This window comes from Poecilia latipinna, unplaced genomic scaffold (assembly GCF_001443285.1).
Source record: "Poecilia latipinna isolate Pla-1442-1.1 unplaced genomic scaffold, P_latipinna-1.0 Scaffold1137, whole genome shotgun sequence".
NCBI lineage: Eukaryota > Metazoa > Chordata > Actinopteri > Cyprinodontiformes > Poeciliidae > Poecilia > Poecilia latipinna.
Genome location: NW_015113753.1, coordinates 111,752 through 127,370, shown reverse-complemented (window position 1 = coordinate 127,370; position 15,619 = coordinate 111,752). Strand labels below are relative to the sequence as shown.

Genomic DNA, 15,619 nt, shown 5'->3' with positions numbered 1-15,619 from the left:
AAAACAAATATATTTTGTTTATATATATATATATATATATATATATATATATATATATATATATATATATATATATATATATATATATATAAAAAAAAAATCCCCTCTCACCCTCCGTGGGTGGTCTCTTTCATCCTCTGAGCTCGGGTCCTCTACCAGAGGCCTGGGAGCTTGAGGGTTCTGCGCAGTAAATATATATATATATATATATATATATATATATATATATATATATATATATATAAAAAAATTTCCCTTTCACCCTCCGTGGGTGGTCTCTTTCATCCTCTGAGCTCGGGTCCTCTACCAGAGGCCTGGGAGCTTGAGGGTCTCCTCCAGTATCTTGGCTGTGCCTAGAACTGCACATTTCTGGACTGAGATGTCTGATGTTGTTCCTGGGATCTGTTTGAGCCACTGCTCTAGTTTGGGGGTGACTGCCCCGAGGGCCCTGATGACCACAGGCACCACTGTGGTCTTCACCTTCCAGGCCTTCTACAGTTACTATCTGAGGCCCTGGTATTTCTCCAGTTTCTCATGCTCCTTTTTCCTGATGTTGTGGTCACTTGGTATTGCTACATCCACCACAACGGCTTTCCTCTGTTCTTTATCCACCACCACAATGTCCAGTTGGTTCGCCATTACCATCTTGTCTGTCTGGATCTGGAAGTCCCACAGGATCTTAGCTCGGTCGTTCTCCTCCACCTTTGGGGGTGTCCCCCATTTTGACCTCGGGGCTTCCAGTCCATATTCTGCACAGATGTTCCTGTACACTATGCCCGCCACTCGGTTATGTCGTTCCTTGTACGCTTTCCCTGCCAGCATCTTGCACCCTGCTGTTATGTGCTGGACTGTCTCAGAGGCCTCCTTGCACAACCTACACCTTGGATCTTGTCTGGTGTGGTAGATCTGAGCTTCTATTGCTCTGGTGCTATATATATATATATATCCCCCCCAGTTTTAAAATATCAATCAGCAGAAACGGTCCTTCTGTATTCATTTCAAATGTTAAGTTACACTCTATTACAGTGCCTTGCAAAACCTTTCACAGCCACTTTGTCACATTTTGGGATTTTGTAATTGGAAACTTCAGTGCATTCTATTGGGATTTTACATGAAATCTGTCACCTCACAATTCACATGGTGGTGAGAGTGCTGTGCTGTGGGGATGCCTTCTTCATCAGGGAGCAGGAATCTGATCAAATTGATGAAAAGAGGTAAGAAGAGGGCAATCCTGAAGGAAGACGTGTCAGACGTAAAAGCTGGAGTGGAGTTTTGGCTTCCAAAAGGAAAACAGCACCAAGCATAAAGCATGGGCCCGATTTACAATCTGTTCCCCATCCAACCTTACTGAGATTCAGCTGTTTTGCAAAGAAAAACGTGCACGAATTTCAGTCTCTATTAGTGCAAAGCTGACAGAGGAATCGCAGAAGAATGCTTCTAGTTGTAACTGCTGCAAAAGGAGGTCCCACCAACCAGTAAATGCAAATCGAAGGAATATCGTTTCTGATTTTCAATTCAGAAAAAGCGTGAAAGACGTCTGACCTTTTACACTTCGCAACTTGGCACCACTTTGTGTTGGACTGTTACACTAAATACCAGCAAAGCCCATTAAATTTGTGGTTGCACCACAGCAGAATGTGGAAAATGTTCAAAGTTGAAAAACAATTATGCTGAATTAGTAGTCCATAATAAGTAATAATAATAATAAAAACATATCTGCCATTATTAAATTATATATACGAGGTAGAATTAGAGACATTGGCTCTTTTTCAGCTTCACTGCAGGAACATATTATGCAACTTTCCTGTTTATCTTCAAGGTTTTTTGCACCAACCTCTGGTGCTTTTTTCATTAGAATTAAAAGCCAGAAAAAGTGACTCTGAAATCGATGAGATAGATTTGCAAATCCTTAGTTGGTTCCACCTGCCATAGCCAAAACCTCATGCTAATCCAGAACCAATGGATTGGATCCCTATGTGTGAAGGTCATGTTTGCATTGGCCCAAAAACCAGCTCAAGTCAGCTTACCAATACACTTCAACAAAGTGCTTCTGTCTGCACCACAAGTGCTAAAACTCTGCTGAGTTACCACATGTCAGTCAGAGAGCGAGTGAGAGAGAGAGAAAAAGGCATGAGAGGTGAAAAATGCTGAGAGAAGGACAGAAAACCAAAATAAACTTTTCACTTTCTCGGCATTTCACCGAGAAGCTGAAAAACATCAACGTCCTTCTTCTGTGGTGCGCTGCCTAACAAGAAGCATGTACATATAAAGCCACCTCTTACAAAGAAACACACAGGGAGAAATTCAAGAGGGGGAAAAAGGGGGCGCAAAAGTAACTGCTAAAAGTCGAGGTGTTGACGGACAAAGATGGCAGAAGTCGTAAGGCCGACAGCTAACTAAGAAACCATGAATCTTGTCACCAAGAGCTAAGCAAATAGAAGAACTCTGGAGCCAGAGCGACTGCAAGCGCAAAGAGCCTGAAGGAAGTAATGATGGAAGGTTAACTGTAAAAATGATTTCAAACCTGGGGATCAAGTTTCATTTAAGGTCTTTCCATTGCTTTCGACATAAGGAATTTATTTCCTTGTTTTGCGACTCCGGCTGCGTGGAGGGGAATGCAGAAAAGTAGGTTCAGAAATTGTTACTCAACGTTTGAACGTTTCATCACATTCAGGAGCCCAGGATAGTTATCAAGCAACAATTTCAATTAGTTTAGGAATATATTTATATGTTTTATTATATGTGATAAGTATACGAAAAACTTTATATGTTTTAAATTTTCTACAAATTAACAAAAATCTTTTCTTACAAAAATTGAAAGATGCATGACGTGAAATTGTCCATTTAATATTCAAAACAACATGGTAAACAAGTGGAGAATATCATGACTACTCCAACTCGTGTGGCTGCAACACAGGCCCAGACAATGAGCCCTCCGCCACCGTGCTTTAAGGTTTGCACACTGTGTTTATGAAGGAGTGTTGCTTTTGATATTTTTGGTGTTTTTGTTTCACGTGCAAAAGTCTTTACTTTGCTCAAATATGGCAACATTTGTCTCACAGCACCAAATACAGTATAGGTTAGCTGAATCCTCGAGGTACGCTACTCTGTCCTTTCAGGAGAGAAATCAACTCTGCAAAACAAGTCACATTCTGATGACATTCACTTTAACTTTTAAGATGCTGAATCTTAAAGCAATTTTGTTAACTTCCTGATGGTCACTGAAACACATTACCTCAAGGATACTCACTTCCCGATGTCTCTTAGTCAAATGTTCATTTTATTTCCTTGAGTCCTCGGCGCCTGATTGTTGCTGCTTCAGAAACAGAGTTTAAATAACGCCTCCACCTGCACGATGCTCTATGCATGATGCAAACTGGAATTTGCACCAAAACATCCTGAGGTGTTAGGTCGCTTGAGAACAGAGGTGAGCTTGTGTCTGGAAATGTGGAACATTTGCCACAATGAAGAGGAGAGAAATTTGGAATATTTTAAATTTGCTTAGTGTGACACGGTATAGCCAAACATGTCGCTTACTTCTGTCACGTAATTACCCGATTACATGAGCTGCGTTCAAGCGAAGTAGCTCTCACAGGGGTTATCTGGCGTTCAAGTTCTCCATGACTAACACTTCTTCAGGGCCTGTGTAAAGTCCCGGGAAGCACAGCTTATACTATTTTAGGCATGTACGTCTGGAGAGCAGGATTTTGTCTGTTGGCGTATGCATGCATGTGCACGTCTAGGTGATTGTTTTGCAGGAAGTGGGAAATATCGCTGTTGGGCATTTCTGACAGATGTTGCTAAAATCATAAAGCCATCGCATTGCCGTCGTATCATTTTCACTTGATGATTAATGAAAGGTATCTCACCGTATATCAACACAAAGCACACCGCATCACACACACACACAAAAAATGGATCCACAGAAAAAGAGACTGAAATAAAGTAGGTTACCTGTAAGTAGGTTATTGTAATCCCAAAGAAATAATCCCAAAGAATATGTCTTTGGGATTATTTCTTGCCTTACTCATACCAAATGGTACTAGTTTCAAATTCTAACTCCACAAATCCTAAACAAATGTTTAATTCATTATTTAATCCAGCTGGGCTTTTAAATCTGCTGAGCTAAGAGTTTCTGATGGTGATGATTTTCAACCACAGGTTTAAAGAAAAATGAAATCTATCAGAAAAAAATGTAAATGAAAACATAATAAAGAGGAAAAGCAGGAAAACGGCTACCAAACGTATTTTAAACCATTAGCATAAATCTGTGCAAATTCATTGCAACAGCAAACGCAAATGAAAAGCTCAATAAAAATCACACCGATCATGCCGGGACTTTCACAAGGAAATAATTAAAATAATAGGAGTATGCAATTAGGAGCTTTGTAACTGATCATCTCTTGAGGTCTTATTTTTGTTCCCATGCCTCAGTAAGTCAAAGCAGGAACCATCAGTCACTTTAAGCCTCGATTTATCACTCTTCCTTTTACCAGCTGCTCTGTCTGCTCCTATCTCCCCTCAAGGCTCCGTCAATCAAAGCTGAACGATGGTATGCGCCCATGCAGGAGAGAAACGGTGGGCTCCACTGTGAAAGTGACATCACTTGCACAACTTGCATAAAAAATAAATAAATAAAAGCACAATATTTCGGACAATTTTGGGCCAAAACACCTACGTAGGGTGTTATGCTACAGATTTGGTGAGGTGGAAATAAAATCGTAACTGTCGGACAGAAACGCCTCGGTTCTTTTCTGAAAGTCTGCCTTATCAAGAATCCAGGTTGGTTTTTTGCTGCTTGACCCAAACTTTACTTCCTTCTCGCGCATCTTGTGCTTCTACCAGAGATGCAGCACGATTTTTTGTGCTAGCTTTGACTTCAAGAGTGTGTGCAAGGTCTTACCATATTAAAACACAATTATCTTGTCAAAGCGGTTTGTGTTGCTAAGAGCTACCAAGCTGCTGTCAGCATGCATTTACCTGGTGTGTTAGGTGTGACCTATTATTAAGTTTTAAGAGTCGCAAGTGAGAAAGTGAAGTGCTTTAAGCTTGATACACTCATAAATTTTTTACTCCTATTTTTAAGTGGGAAAGGAAGTAGCTGTTGAGTTGTTCTGCTTCTTGTGCAACTGGCTGACAACTTGATTACATAAGAATTTAAGAAACCTCTGTCACTTTAAATTGTCTGCGGAGCAAAAAAATATGTATTCAAAAATAGTTTATCCATCCGAGAAGGTCATTAAATGTTGTTGTAACTCATATTATTCAAGGCTCTTCAGAGTTGTTGTAGATGTTGATGTAGCGGTGTGTATTACAGTGGTTGTGAAGAAGCCTCTGACTGAAGACGCTCTGTTTTTCTATTACAGTCTCATGAAGAGGAAATTCAACAAATTTTGGTTTGTCCAGAATTTGTTGATTTTATATAAAATCCCCTTTTGCACCATCATCTCCAGTTACCCCAGAACAGAACCAGCCTTCTTCATCAGGTTGTTGAGCCTTTTGAAGACCAGACGACGCTCTTAAAAACAGACTTGTAGAAGATCTACAGCATTTAGTTGCAAACCTTGAAGGATCTTAGTTTCCTCAGGAAGTACAGTCTGATCTGTCCCTTCTTGTAGATGTCTTCACTGTTGTGCCTCCAGTCCAATCTGCTGTCCAGATGAACACCGAGGTATTTATATTCCTCAACCAAGTCCACTTCGTCTCCCATGATGGAAATAGGGTTTGATCTAATCCTGTTTCATCTGAAATCTACGATCATCTCACTTGTTTTGTTTAGATTCAAGATGAGATGATGGTCACCGTGACACAAAGCAGTCCACCAACTCTCCGTACGTCCTGACCATCTCTAATACATTACATATTATTTTATATTCATATTATTATATTTATTGTGGGTACTACGTAGAAAAATTAAACTGACAGGATATAAATGACTTGTAAACACTCTAACTGGCTAACTATTAGCCACCTACAAAGCTAAAATTGGTGTTAGCCTCATAGCTTCCTTTCAGCGCTAAACTAAAGTGAAGCTAGTTCTCCTGCAGATTTACTGAGCTCAGCTACAGGAAATCATCACCTTTTGCCATCATCCTGTGTAGAACCTCTGCCACTTGGGATGGGAAACACTTACTGTTTGTGTAAGGGGCTACTAATAGCAAATAATATAATAAGTCTATAAATTACATGCATATTGTTCACAATTGTCCATTTCCATTTCAGCCGAACCAAGTCCTAGTGTTTTACGTAGACCAGAGTTTGCATTTTTGGTTGGCATCAAGAGTTTGATTGCACATTCACACCTCCTCAAATGAACCAGACTTTCCAGGCAGATGAACTATAGTTTGATTGAAACAGACCAAACAGTGCTGGTGTGAAAGAAACCCTAAAGCAGTCTTGTTTTTGTTTCTGAGGAAGAACATCTGCTTTGATGAAGAACTGGCTTCGATTTTTCAGGTCACCGTGTTCACTGGATCGCTGAATTAAGTTTGTGGCCACTCTGTCATTAATCATGTTTATCTTTGTTATAAGAGAATAGTTGAGACAAAAACAATTCTGTTAATCTAATTTAAAACCCTGGTGTTTGACTGATCAGTCATCGGGGCACAAACATGAAAATACAGGTCAAAACGTAAGAGTGAGGGAATGTCTGAAAGCTGTAAGGAGAAGACTGACAGTTTCTTTAATATCCGGCAGGTGGGTAATGTTTTCCTACACAGCAGTGTGTGCCTTTGCGTGTGTTTTTCAGTAGCAATTAGTTCCACCGCTGTAGGGATTGTCCAACTGTTAACCAAGCACCACAATCACAACAAGCAAGTGACAGAGAGTTGTTTTAAGGCCTATTTCGATCAATAAAAAGAGCAAAAAGCTACTTTAAAATGTGTTAATTTAACTGTCCTGAATGTTACACCACTCATTAAATGCATATTTCTGTTAAAATGAATATTGAGGAAAGGAGTGTCACTTGCCGTCTAAGACTGTTAATATCCAGCGAGACCTTTAAACCAGGGCTGCTGCAGTGAAAATAATGTTCCCACACCAATACTTACACCCAATCTGAATTTAATGGGCTTCACTTTTTTAGCCCACAGCTCATTTCCGCCTTTCTCTCAGAGCTGTCACTCACTGGCTCAGCAGAGTTAGAGAGAAAGAGAGCGCATGCTGTGCCAGCTGTCTAGAGTTACATCTGCCCTTATGTTTTCTGGGTCTAGGAGAAATAAACTTTAAGAAACCTCAAAATGCCATGAATCGCACAAAAGAAAATGTAGCCATGAGCTCACTTTTAAATAATAATAAAAAAAAACACTTAGAGTTATGTATTACACATGCATTTATGTGCATACGTTCTTACCTGCTAACTGTGAGAAGAAACAGGGAGGGAAAGTGTGTAAAAGTGTTTGTGTGAGCACACATGCAGGTTAAACTGATGTCCCATCTCATATCTGTCAGCACCAAGAGTTTATTTACTCTGTTATATTATCATTTGTTGACCCAGTCACATGATCTGAGAGCAAAAAGTGCAGAACTGTGGGCACCCAAGAGAGCCCGGCAGAATGTGATGAGAGACAAGGGCCTGTGACCTAACACGCTCCCCAAGACACACACACACACACACACACACACACGCACGCAACCAGCTGCACAACCTGACCTGCTCCTTTCACTCTCAAATGTCCGTTTTAGCTTCTTCCACTCATTGCTTGTGCCTTTGACTTTTGTCACCATCTGCTGTCTTTGCTAACTCTCACTTCTATTTTCCCTCTTGTATCATGAAGTGGTTTTCCACTGAGGCTCTTCCTAGTGCCTAAATACAACAAAAATAAAGCTACACCAAACAGGCTTTGCACCAAGCCGATGTCGAGTCCTTGTTTTCCTTGAGGTGTAATCTGCAGATTCTGGTGTTTTAGTCTAAAGATATTTATATGGCAAAAAAGAGAAAGACACAGAACAACTTGTAGGAGACACTATTTTTGATGCATTCATGGAAAAGTTGAGTTTTTATTGTATTTGATTTACTGTTGTCCAATCACAGCCAATCAATTGGAAATTGTCTGGCAGGTGCAAAACATGCACAAAGTCCTACCTATTAGTAGCTCATGTAACAAAAATTTTGCTAATTCATCAGGAAATATGTTATCATTAATAATACCAAAACTACATAGAAAACTATTCTTATCAGTTTTGTAAGTTATTAGTTCAATCATTGTTCGACCAAAAAGTCAAACAGTGTTTTCATCTTTGTTCTTACTCAGCCTTGCAGCACAAAAAAAATAAAAAATCATCCTGTCTCGCATCACAGCTCAATGTTCAAATGAGCTTCACATCCTCACAAACAGGAATTCTACACATTACACAATTTTACTTGCTGAAGGAGCACATCTTTTAAGCCCTATATCTTGCCAACTGATTTTTTTTTTAATTAAACATTTTAAAGATGGCGTCGACTGTCTCATCATTAAATTACTCAAATTTCACCATGTTTAGCTGGAAGGCACAACAATGAGTTATGACTTCTACATGTCATCCAAGGTTCTTGGCTTGTTTTTTATTCTTTCTGTCGTTTTCACCGGATCTACTAACAACAATGACACTGAATTCATAGTTCCTGGGAACAGAAGGTGTAGTACGACACGTAGTAAACTCACAGCTCGTAAAATCAGCTTTCGTGTTGGTTTAGGTTCACGAACCCTGAGACAAATAAGGACGAGAGGCAGCAGAAACTAAAGTTCTTATGTGTGTCATGGCTGAACTCTTAATAATTTAGAGTCTTCCTCATATTGCTTTTTTAAAATCAGCAGAAATTCAAATAAATGTCTAATTTGAGCATGAAATTCGTGCACATCCTTTATGACAAACTAAAACAGTACGCAAAAGAGCATAGATTTGTATAAACAAAGACATGCTGATGGGTTTGAAATTAGCAAAAAACAAAATGAAGGCCTTGTTTGATTTTGTTTTTTATACAAAATGAAATAAATTAAAAGGCTCACCTGATACGTTCCAATGCCAATGTGTTTTGGATCAATCTTCACGAGTTCAGCCAGTGGATCTTGGACGCGTCTTCCAATAGACACTAAAATAAAATGTGTGCGGATCCAAAGACACGTCAGGAAGTCATATTTCTCATGAGAATGTCACATTTGTGTTTCGTGTAAACTTGCAACACGACTTAATTGCTAAATATGCAAAACCACATTATTTATAATGACTGAATATGCTAATCATCCGCATAATAGAGAACTTCCCCGAAGGCAGGCCCAACCTAATTGTGAGTCCTCCGCCCCCAATAATAATAATTAAAGCTGCCGTTTAGGATGAGCCTCTGCACTCGTCATTTAGCATCCTGATGGACGGCAAAGTCGTGAACCCTTAAACCACTAATTTGTATTATCCAGAGCTTGCAGGCTCATAATGAAATGTAGCACACAAACATCTACAGTCTGCATCAAGCAAAGTAGCTTTTAGCATCATCTTGCAACCGCTAAATTAAATGATTATGCAGTCAATGCAAAGAAATGAGGGCATTTGTTCTGTTTCATATTCGTTAGTGAGAAAATATATTAAATCTGTATGATTTATTTTGAAATAAATGGTTTAAAACGTTACACTGAAACTAAATAATTTAAAACAGTAGTTTCGACTTGTAAATGAACAAAAATGTAAAAAAGCAGATATCGAATTTAAAATGCAATGTATTCTATCTAAATTACACGATTCAGTTTGACTTGTCTTTAGTTCCCTTTTCAGAGCGTTTTTTTTTTTTTAATGCAGGCGCTAAAATACGTGTTTGAATTTCCGAGGTTGGCGCAAGTGTAATACGGCATGAGATGTGTCCGATTCATATCTCGGAGGCGGAAAAGATAAAGAGCAAGAGGAGGATGAGATGCAGTGGAGGGAGTGTATCTGGAATCAATGGCTCTTCTCTCTCTTCTGGCTGCGGCAGGAGGCTGCTGCCTGAGATAATATTTAGACAGGGATGAAGTTTCAACCCTAACCTTGCTCAGTGCACCAGCAGAACCCTCCAAATACACTTTCCATCTATCCTGTTTCCCCGACTCTCCGCCCATTTCTCCCTCTGTGAGGAGTTGATTTGGAAACGGAGAGCGGTGAAACTCCCCGACATTTATTAAAAGTTTATGAGCCAAAGTACAGCAAGATGACAAGCCTCATCAGACACATTGAGGCCTGGAAAGAGAGAGAGAGACGTGTGCTTGCTTTTTCACGGTGAAAGTGATGCTGGGTGGTGCGTTGCGTCTTTTTTTTTTTGTCTGTCAAACTGAAATTATTTGAGTTTTTCATGGTGTACAGCATGGTTTATGTGTCATGAACTACAACAAAAAAATAACTGGAAGAGAGCAGGAAGAGCACAAGAAGAAGTTGAGGGCAGCTGCTTTAAAACAGCATTGAATGAAAAGTGAAATGGATCAACATGTCACTTTCAAACCATCATCTGACTTTTGTCAAGAAAATAAATGTGGGTCTAAGTGCAGCCGACCACAGAAACTTAGTAAGAAATAATGTGGCTTGATTTATGCCTGTTAAAGAGGAAGTCTGCTGGAAACATTTGTTCTCCGAAACGCAAAGTCTTTTTTTTTTTTTTCTTTTGATATTACAGTGTTCATTTTATTAATCTTTCATATCCTGAAAACCACACTACCAACAACTGAACATAGTCATAACATCCGGTGTAATGACTGAGGACGATGTGGTGATGATGCATGGGGAGCTTTATTAGGCTACTTTACAATTTAATTTGCTGCAAGGTCGAAATAATAATTGGTTTGCTAAATATTTTGGGAGTTGCCATTTTCCCTATGTTACTTTGTACATAGATCCAGATCCACATCCAGACTGAAAAAGAGATCTTTTAATATGTTTATAGTAGGTAATTTAATGTGATGTGCTTTTCTAGACTTTACGGTAGTTGTAGTGATACAGTAGGAGCTGATGGGCTTCCTGTCTCTGCAGAGGAGTCAAGCTTCAGAAAAGTACAGATGGATAAGGACAAAATCAAAACACTGAAGGTTATTATGTTTTGTGTGTTTGAAGAAGAAACATTGCATGGTTGTCTATAAAAAGGAATAAAGACATGTTTATATTCAGAGTGGTGGAGAATATATGTTATTTCTTTCTCTTTTGCTGGTTTGTGTCACAAGCAAAATTGTGAGGTATTACGAATAAATCTAACCACAGAAAATTATTAATAAATATCCAATTTGAAAGATATTCGAATTGGATATCTTTCGAAGATATCTCTGATATCTTCGAAAGACTAAGCATGTCGTTGACACGCCCACTGACAGCCAATCAGCGTGACGCATTTTGAGTCAATTTTTTATTCGTTAACTAACTTAGTAGGTGGCAGTGAGTGCATATTTAGTGTTGTTTTTACATCTTTTTTAGTGTTTGTTTTGTTTCAGATAAAAGAATTGGTCTCATTTAATTTAAAGTGAATAGGAATATTATTGTATGGTAAATTATTATTATTATTATTATTATTGTATGGCTGCTTTGCAGATAGTTAAAAAAAGAGTGATCATTCAAAGTTTCAAAGCTTTAGTAAAGTGGTACTTGATCAACTTTGATTACAAACTGGCTCAAACTTTGCAACATAATTGCTACAGATTATCGGACAATATATGTATTTAAAAAAATATGAACCTTTTTCTTTGTCTTCTTCCAAGAGTCAAAAAGTCAATGTGACATCGACATGATGCCTGGATGTAAGGGATGTAAAAAGTTTGGGTGAGGCTGGGGAGTGGTTAAAAACTTTTAAAAACAACTTCACATTTAAATTTGTTTTAAATAACAAATTTTAAAAAGATAGCGAAAAGATTTACATGGTGTGTTTATTTAGCCAATAATCTGAAGTCTTTTTTGTTGAACATTATGAATAATTTGAAGCAGCCCAGATGTAAATAGGGGTTTGGGACATACAAAACACTGCTGTACCAAATGTTATTTAACTTTTTAAAATGTTCAGCACTTTATAGGGACCCTGTTTAGTGTTTTTCTTGTTTGTTTTGGGGTTTTTTAAAGATTTTTTTGGCACTGTTTGCCATTATTGAACAATAATTCGACAGGAAAGGAAATGGCCAATGCCTGGATGTCGAACCCAGGACATCCATGTTGAGGCCAGCTTACTCTACCAACTGAGCCACCCAGTGCCCCTCCATTTGCACATGAAAAATGAAGGGGTAATATCAATGATACAATACGACCCATTGATATATTTCTTCTACATGTTCTTTATGATAAAAAATAACATAAAATTAAGCCACTAATGTAATTATTTAAAACAATAATCAACACATAAACACAACACTGATTATAAAACTCACAATTGTGGAAAATCTGACTCTTACCAGAATTAGAGAGTAGTTCTGAAATTAAAGCAGTTCTACCTGCACTCCGAAGGTTTGGATCCAAGTCTGGCATCTCTTTGACCGCCTCAGGACTCACACTGTAGATGGACGCCCCGGCCTCGTTGGTTATGCTGTTCAAAGGATTCAGAATTAAAATACCAGGTAAGAAAAAAAATGAGAGTGAAATGGTGGATGAGAATAATATGGCAACAGGAAATAAAAAAAAAACAGGTTAGCCCTTAAAGGTGAGGGGGAGGATGGAGTGATTAAGCCAAGAGGTGACGAGTTCACACACACACACACACACACGCACACACACACAAAAATGCAGGCAGGTATTTCTGTTTCACAGGCACAATGCTGGCACATGTTGAAGAAAATTGCTACTGCTTTGCACTTTGCACTTGACAACTTATCAAACTGGTTCCACATCTGACTTAAGCAGCCCTTTTGTGCTCAGGACTGACATTATGCCCTAAATAGCAACGTGACAAGTAGTCTCAAAGTTAACAACAAAATTACAGTCTTTCAAATGCTTTTAATCATTTAAAACTCGGCAGCAAGGAAAGAAAAAAAACACAGCATGTGCCTAAAATATATAAATTACTGGGCTATGTAACTACGTACGGTATACTTCATAAGGTCAGAACAGGTAATTTGGTGATTCAGATGGCTGATTGAGATAATCTACTCACAGAACGGGTCACTCTTGAAGTAACTATAAATCATTCACATTCTTAGAAGGTTAGAGAATAAAAACTCTCTTTCTGCTGACATGACTGATGTTTTAATAAAAAGCCTATAGAGCCCTGTTCATGTTTTCTGAACATGAAGTGCCACTGCAGTAATTTATGCAACACTACTGCCATCTAGAGCTCACTGCTATGTACTGCTCTTGGTGAATACTGCTTGGTTGCGTTTTACATGTAGTATTTTTACCTTTCATTAAATGTGTCAAAGTGCTGATTTAAAACAACTTAAATTTTTTTTTTAACTTATATTAAGGTGGCAGATTTTTCCAAATTATTGAGAAAAATAATTATCAACAGAGTAAAAGATGCACAGCTGAATACATTTTTGTAAACACATTAATTTAAAAGAAGCTGCAAAGATTTGCTTAAAAACATAATTTCTTGTGCACACATGACTAAAACAAGTCTCTATTTAAACATATACACAACGAAGAAGGCTGTTTATCCTTGATCACCGATCAGGAAGGATGGTGGTGCAACAAAGCCACTGATACGGTGCTGATATTGGCAACACTCAGCAGAACTTGTCATATTATTTTATGCCGCCTCTTTCAGATGAGAGGAGAAACTTGGGGGGGAGATCTTCCTCGGGGCTAAGTGACACGACAGCAGGGTCAATAACGCCTCACTTATGTCCGAGAGTCCAGCCCTGTCCAGCATTCACACACACAACCTGTACCAGAGGCTCAGACTGTGCCACAACAACCTTGCCCACCGTGAGCATGTTGTTAATGAGTCGTGACAGAGGCCTTCTGATGAGACTCATATTCAAATGAACTTGTTCTCCAATGCCTCCTATCCTTCCTCTTCTCTATTAATCTCGTCATGTTCCTCCCCTCCTCCCCCCCTGTTCTGTTGGTCAGCTTCCAGTCCATTGTGCTGACAGCTGACATATCGCCATGACGACGCTGCTAACGAGCACTGGCACATGACCTTCAAGGAGGTCAAAGGGATGCTGGTCATTAACATGACACGTCTTGCTTCACGTTTATACTGCACAAATAAACAAATCACATGCAGGAAAGGAAAACTTTTTTTATATATTTATTAAATTGTTTTTCCCAGTGCTTAGGAAATTTCAGGTGTTGGTACTAATAAACGCACTGTGTTTGACGAAGGCAGTGTTGGATGATAAAAATGAAAACAAAAGCTGGAAGAATAAATGATGGAAAAAAAAAAAAAAAAGAAGTCTCTCCAATGAGCCACATCACCTCCATATTAATTAATGCTGCTGCCGGGGCATCTCAGTAACAGCAGTGTCATAGATACAGCTCTGAGCCCTCTCTGCCACAGCGTCCATGACTGTCGCCATGGCGAGGGCATCGCCCTGGCAGGCAGCAGAAGGTCGACAGCGGTTGGATGGCCGACGTGTGGACGGGTACAAAGTCACAGCCTGCCTCCTGGTGCAAAGCGATGACTTCTGGCCATTTAGGGTTATCATTTATTCGCGCTTATGCTTGCTCTCTTAATTGCACGAACACACACAAACACATGTCCGCCCTCAGCGCCGCTCCTTCCCAGGGCAAAGTCACAAACGGGTTGCCCTTTCTCCTTCCCCTTGCTGGGTGAATTTGAGACACACCCTTGAGCTTGACACTCAAACACAGACACATGACGACTGCCCCCTTTACTGCCCCTAAAGAAAGGCGATAGTGAAGGAGATGGATACACATTTTGATATCTCATTAAAGCCTCCGGGCGCACTCGGCATGGGTGAAAATTCAAAACAGCTTTAACGAATCAGAAATAGGGCCAATTATATCATTAATGAGCCCAAAACCATAGAAGAATGTTATATTTCTTCTTTCAAGGCATAGCCATTAGTCTTAACATAGACCACATAGTTAATGCTAACTGGGTTTTGTAAGTGTAACCATGCAACTATGGAAAAGTTAAAGCGCGGTCACATGATTGTGGACAAACCTACGAACTCACATTTCATCCAACAGCGCAGACCACCTGGGGAGTCACCCCTCTTGCATACGTCACACCCCAACCCACTGGGGTCCCCACACTCCTACGCTTTTCCTCTGCTCTCCATTTAGGAAACAGTCAGAGAGGAAGCGCCACACTTTTCAGCCTCCACTGTGGTGCAATTTTTTTCCAGATGTTTTTTTTGTTGTTTTTTTTTGTAGTAGTTATTTTATGAAAAAACTGCATAAATGTACATAATTCCTAATTCTTCAGGTCGTCTGCAGATACAAAACCATACAGAGGAAGTGGACTAGCTAAAGCGAAATATTAAAAATATTGTCCGAGCACATATCTGCATAAAACATGGTGGCAAACTTTGCATAAAGCCCTGTTGAAATAGTTTGACCTGGGCCTGGTGTCAAGTTCAGCAGGTGGATGCCTCTCTGCAAACAGAATGATGCAATTTTTGTAACTCGTCTACGTCAGTGAGAGCCGATTTCAGCACTTTGGATGAAGTATGTGGGAGCCTTTAGAGCCCTATGAACAGAGCAGTCCTCATATGATATGTTCCCTGTATCATTCAGTTTG

At 39.3% G+C, this 15,619-nt stretch overlaps 1 protein-coding gene across 1 annotated transcript in view; it reads right to left on the bottom strand.

Annotated features, from left to right (window-relative positions):
* The window catches only part of srbd1 (S1 RNA binding domain 1), a 53,332-nt gene that overhangs the window by 18,042 nt on the left and 19,671 nt on the right, over positions 1-15,619 (bottom strand). The window contains exons 15-16 of the mRNA XM_015052825.1: positions 12,405-12,496; positions 8,991-9,073 (exon numbers count right to left, since the gene is read on the bottom strand). Of these exons, the coding sequence (XP_014908311.1) occupies positions 8,991-9,073; positions 12,405-12,496 (175 nt within the window). The remainder of the gene's footprint in view (positions 1-8,990; positions 9,074-12,404; positions 12,497-15,619) is intronic.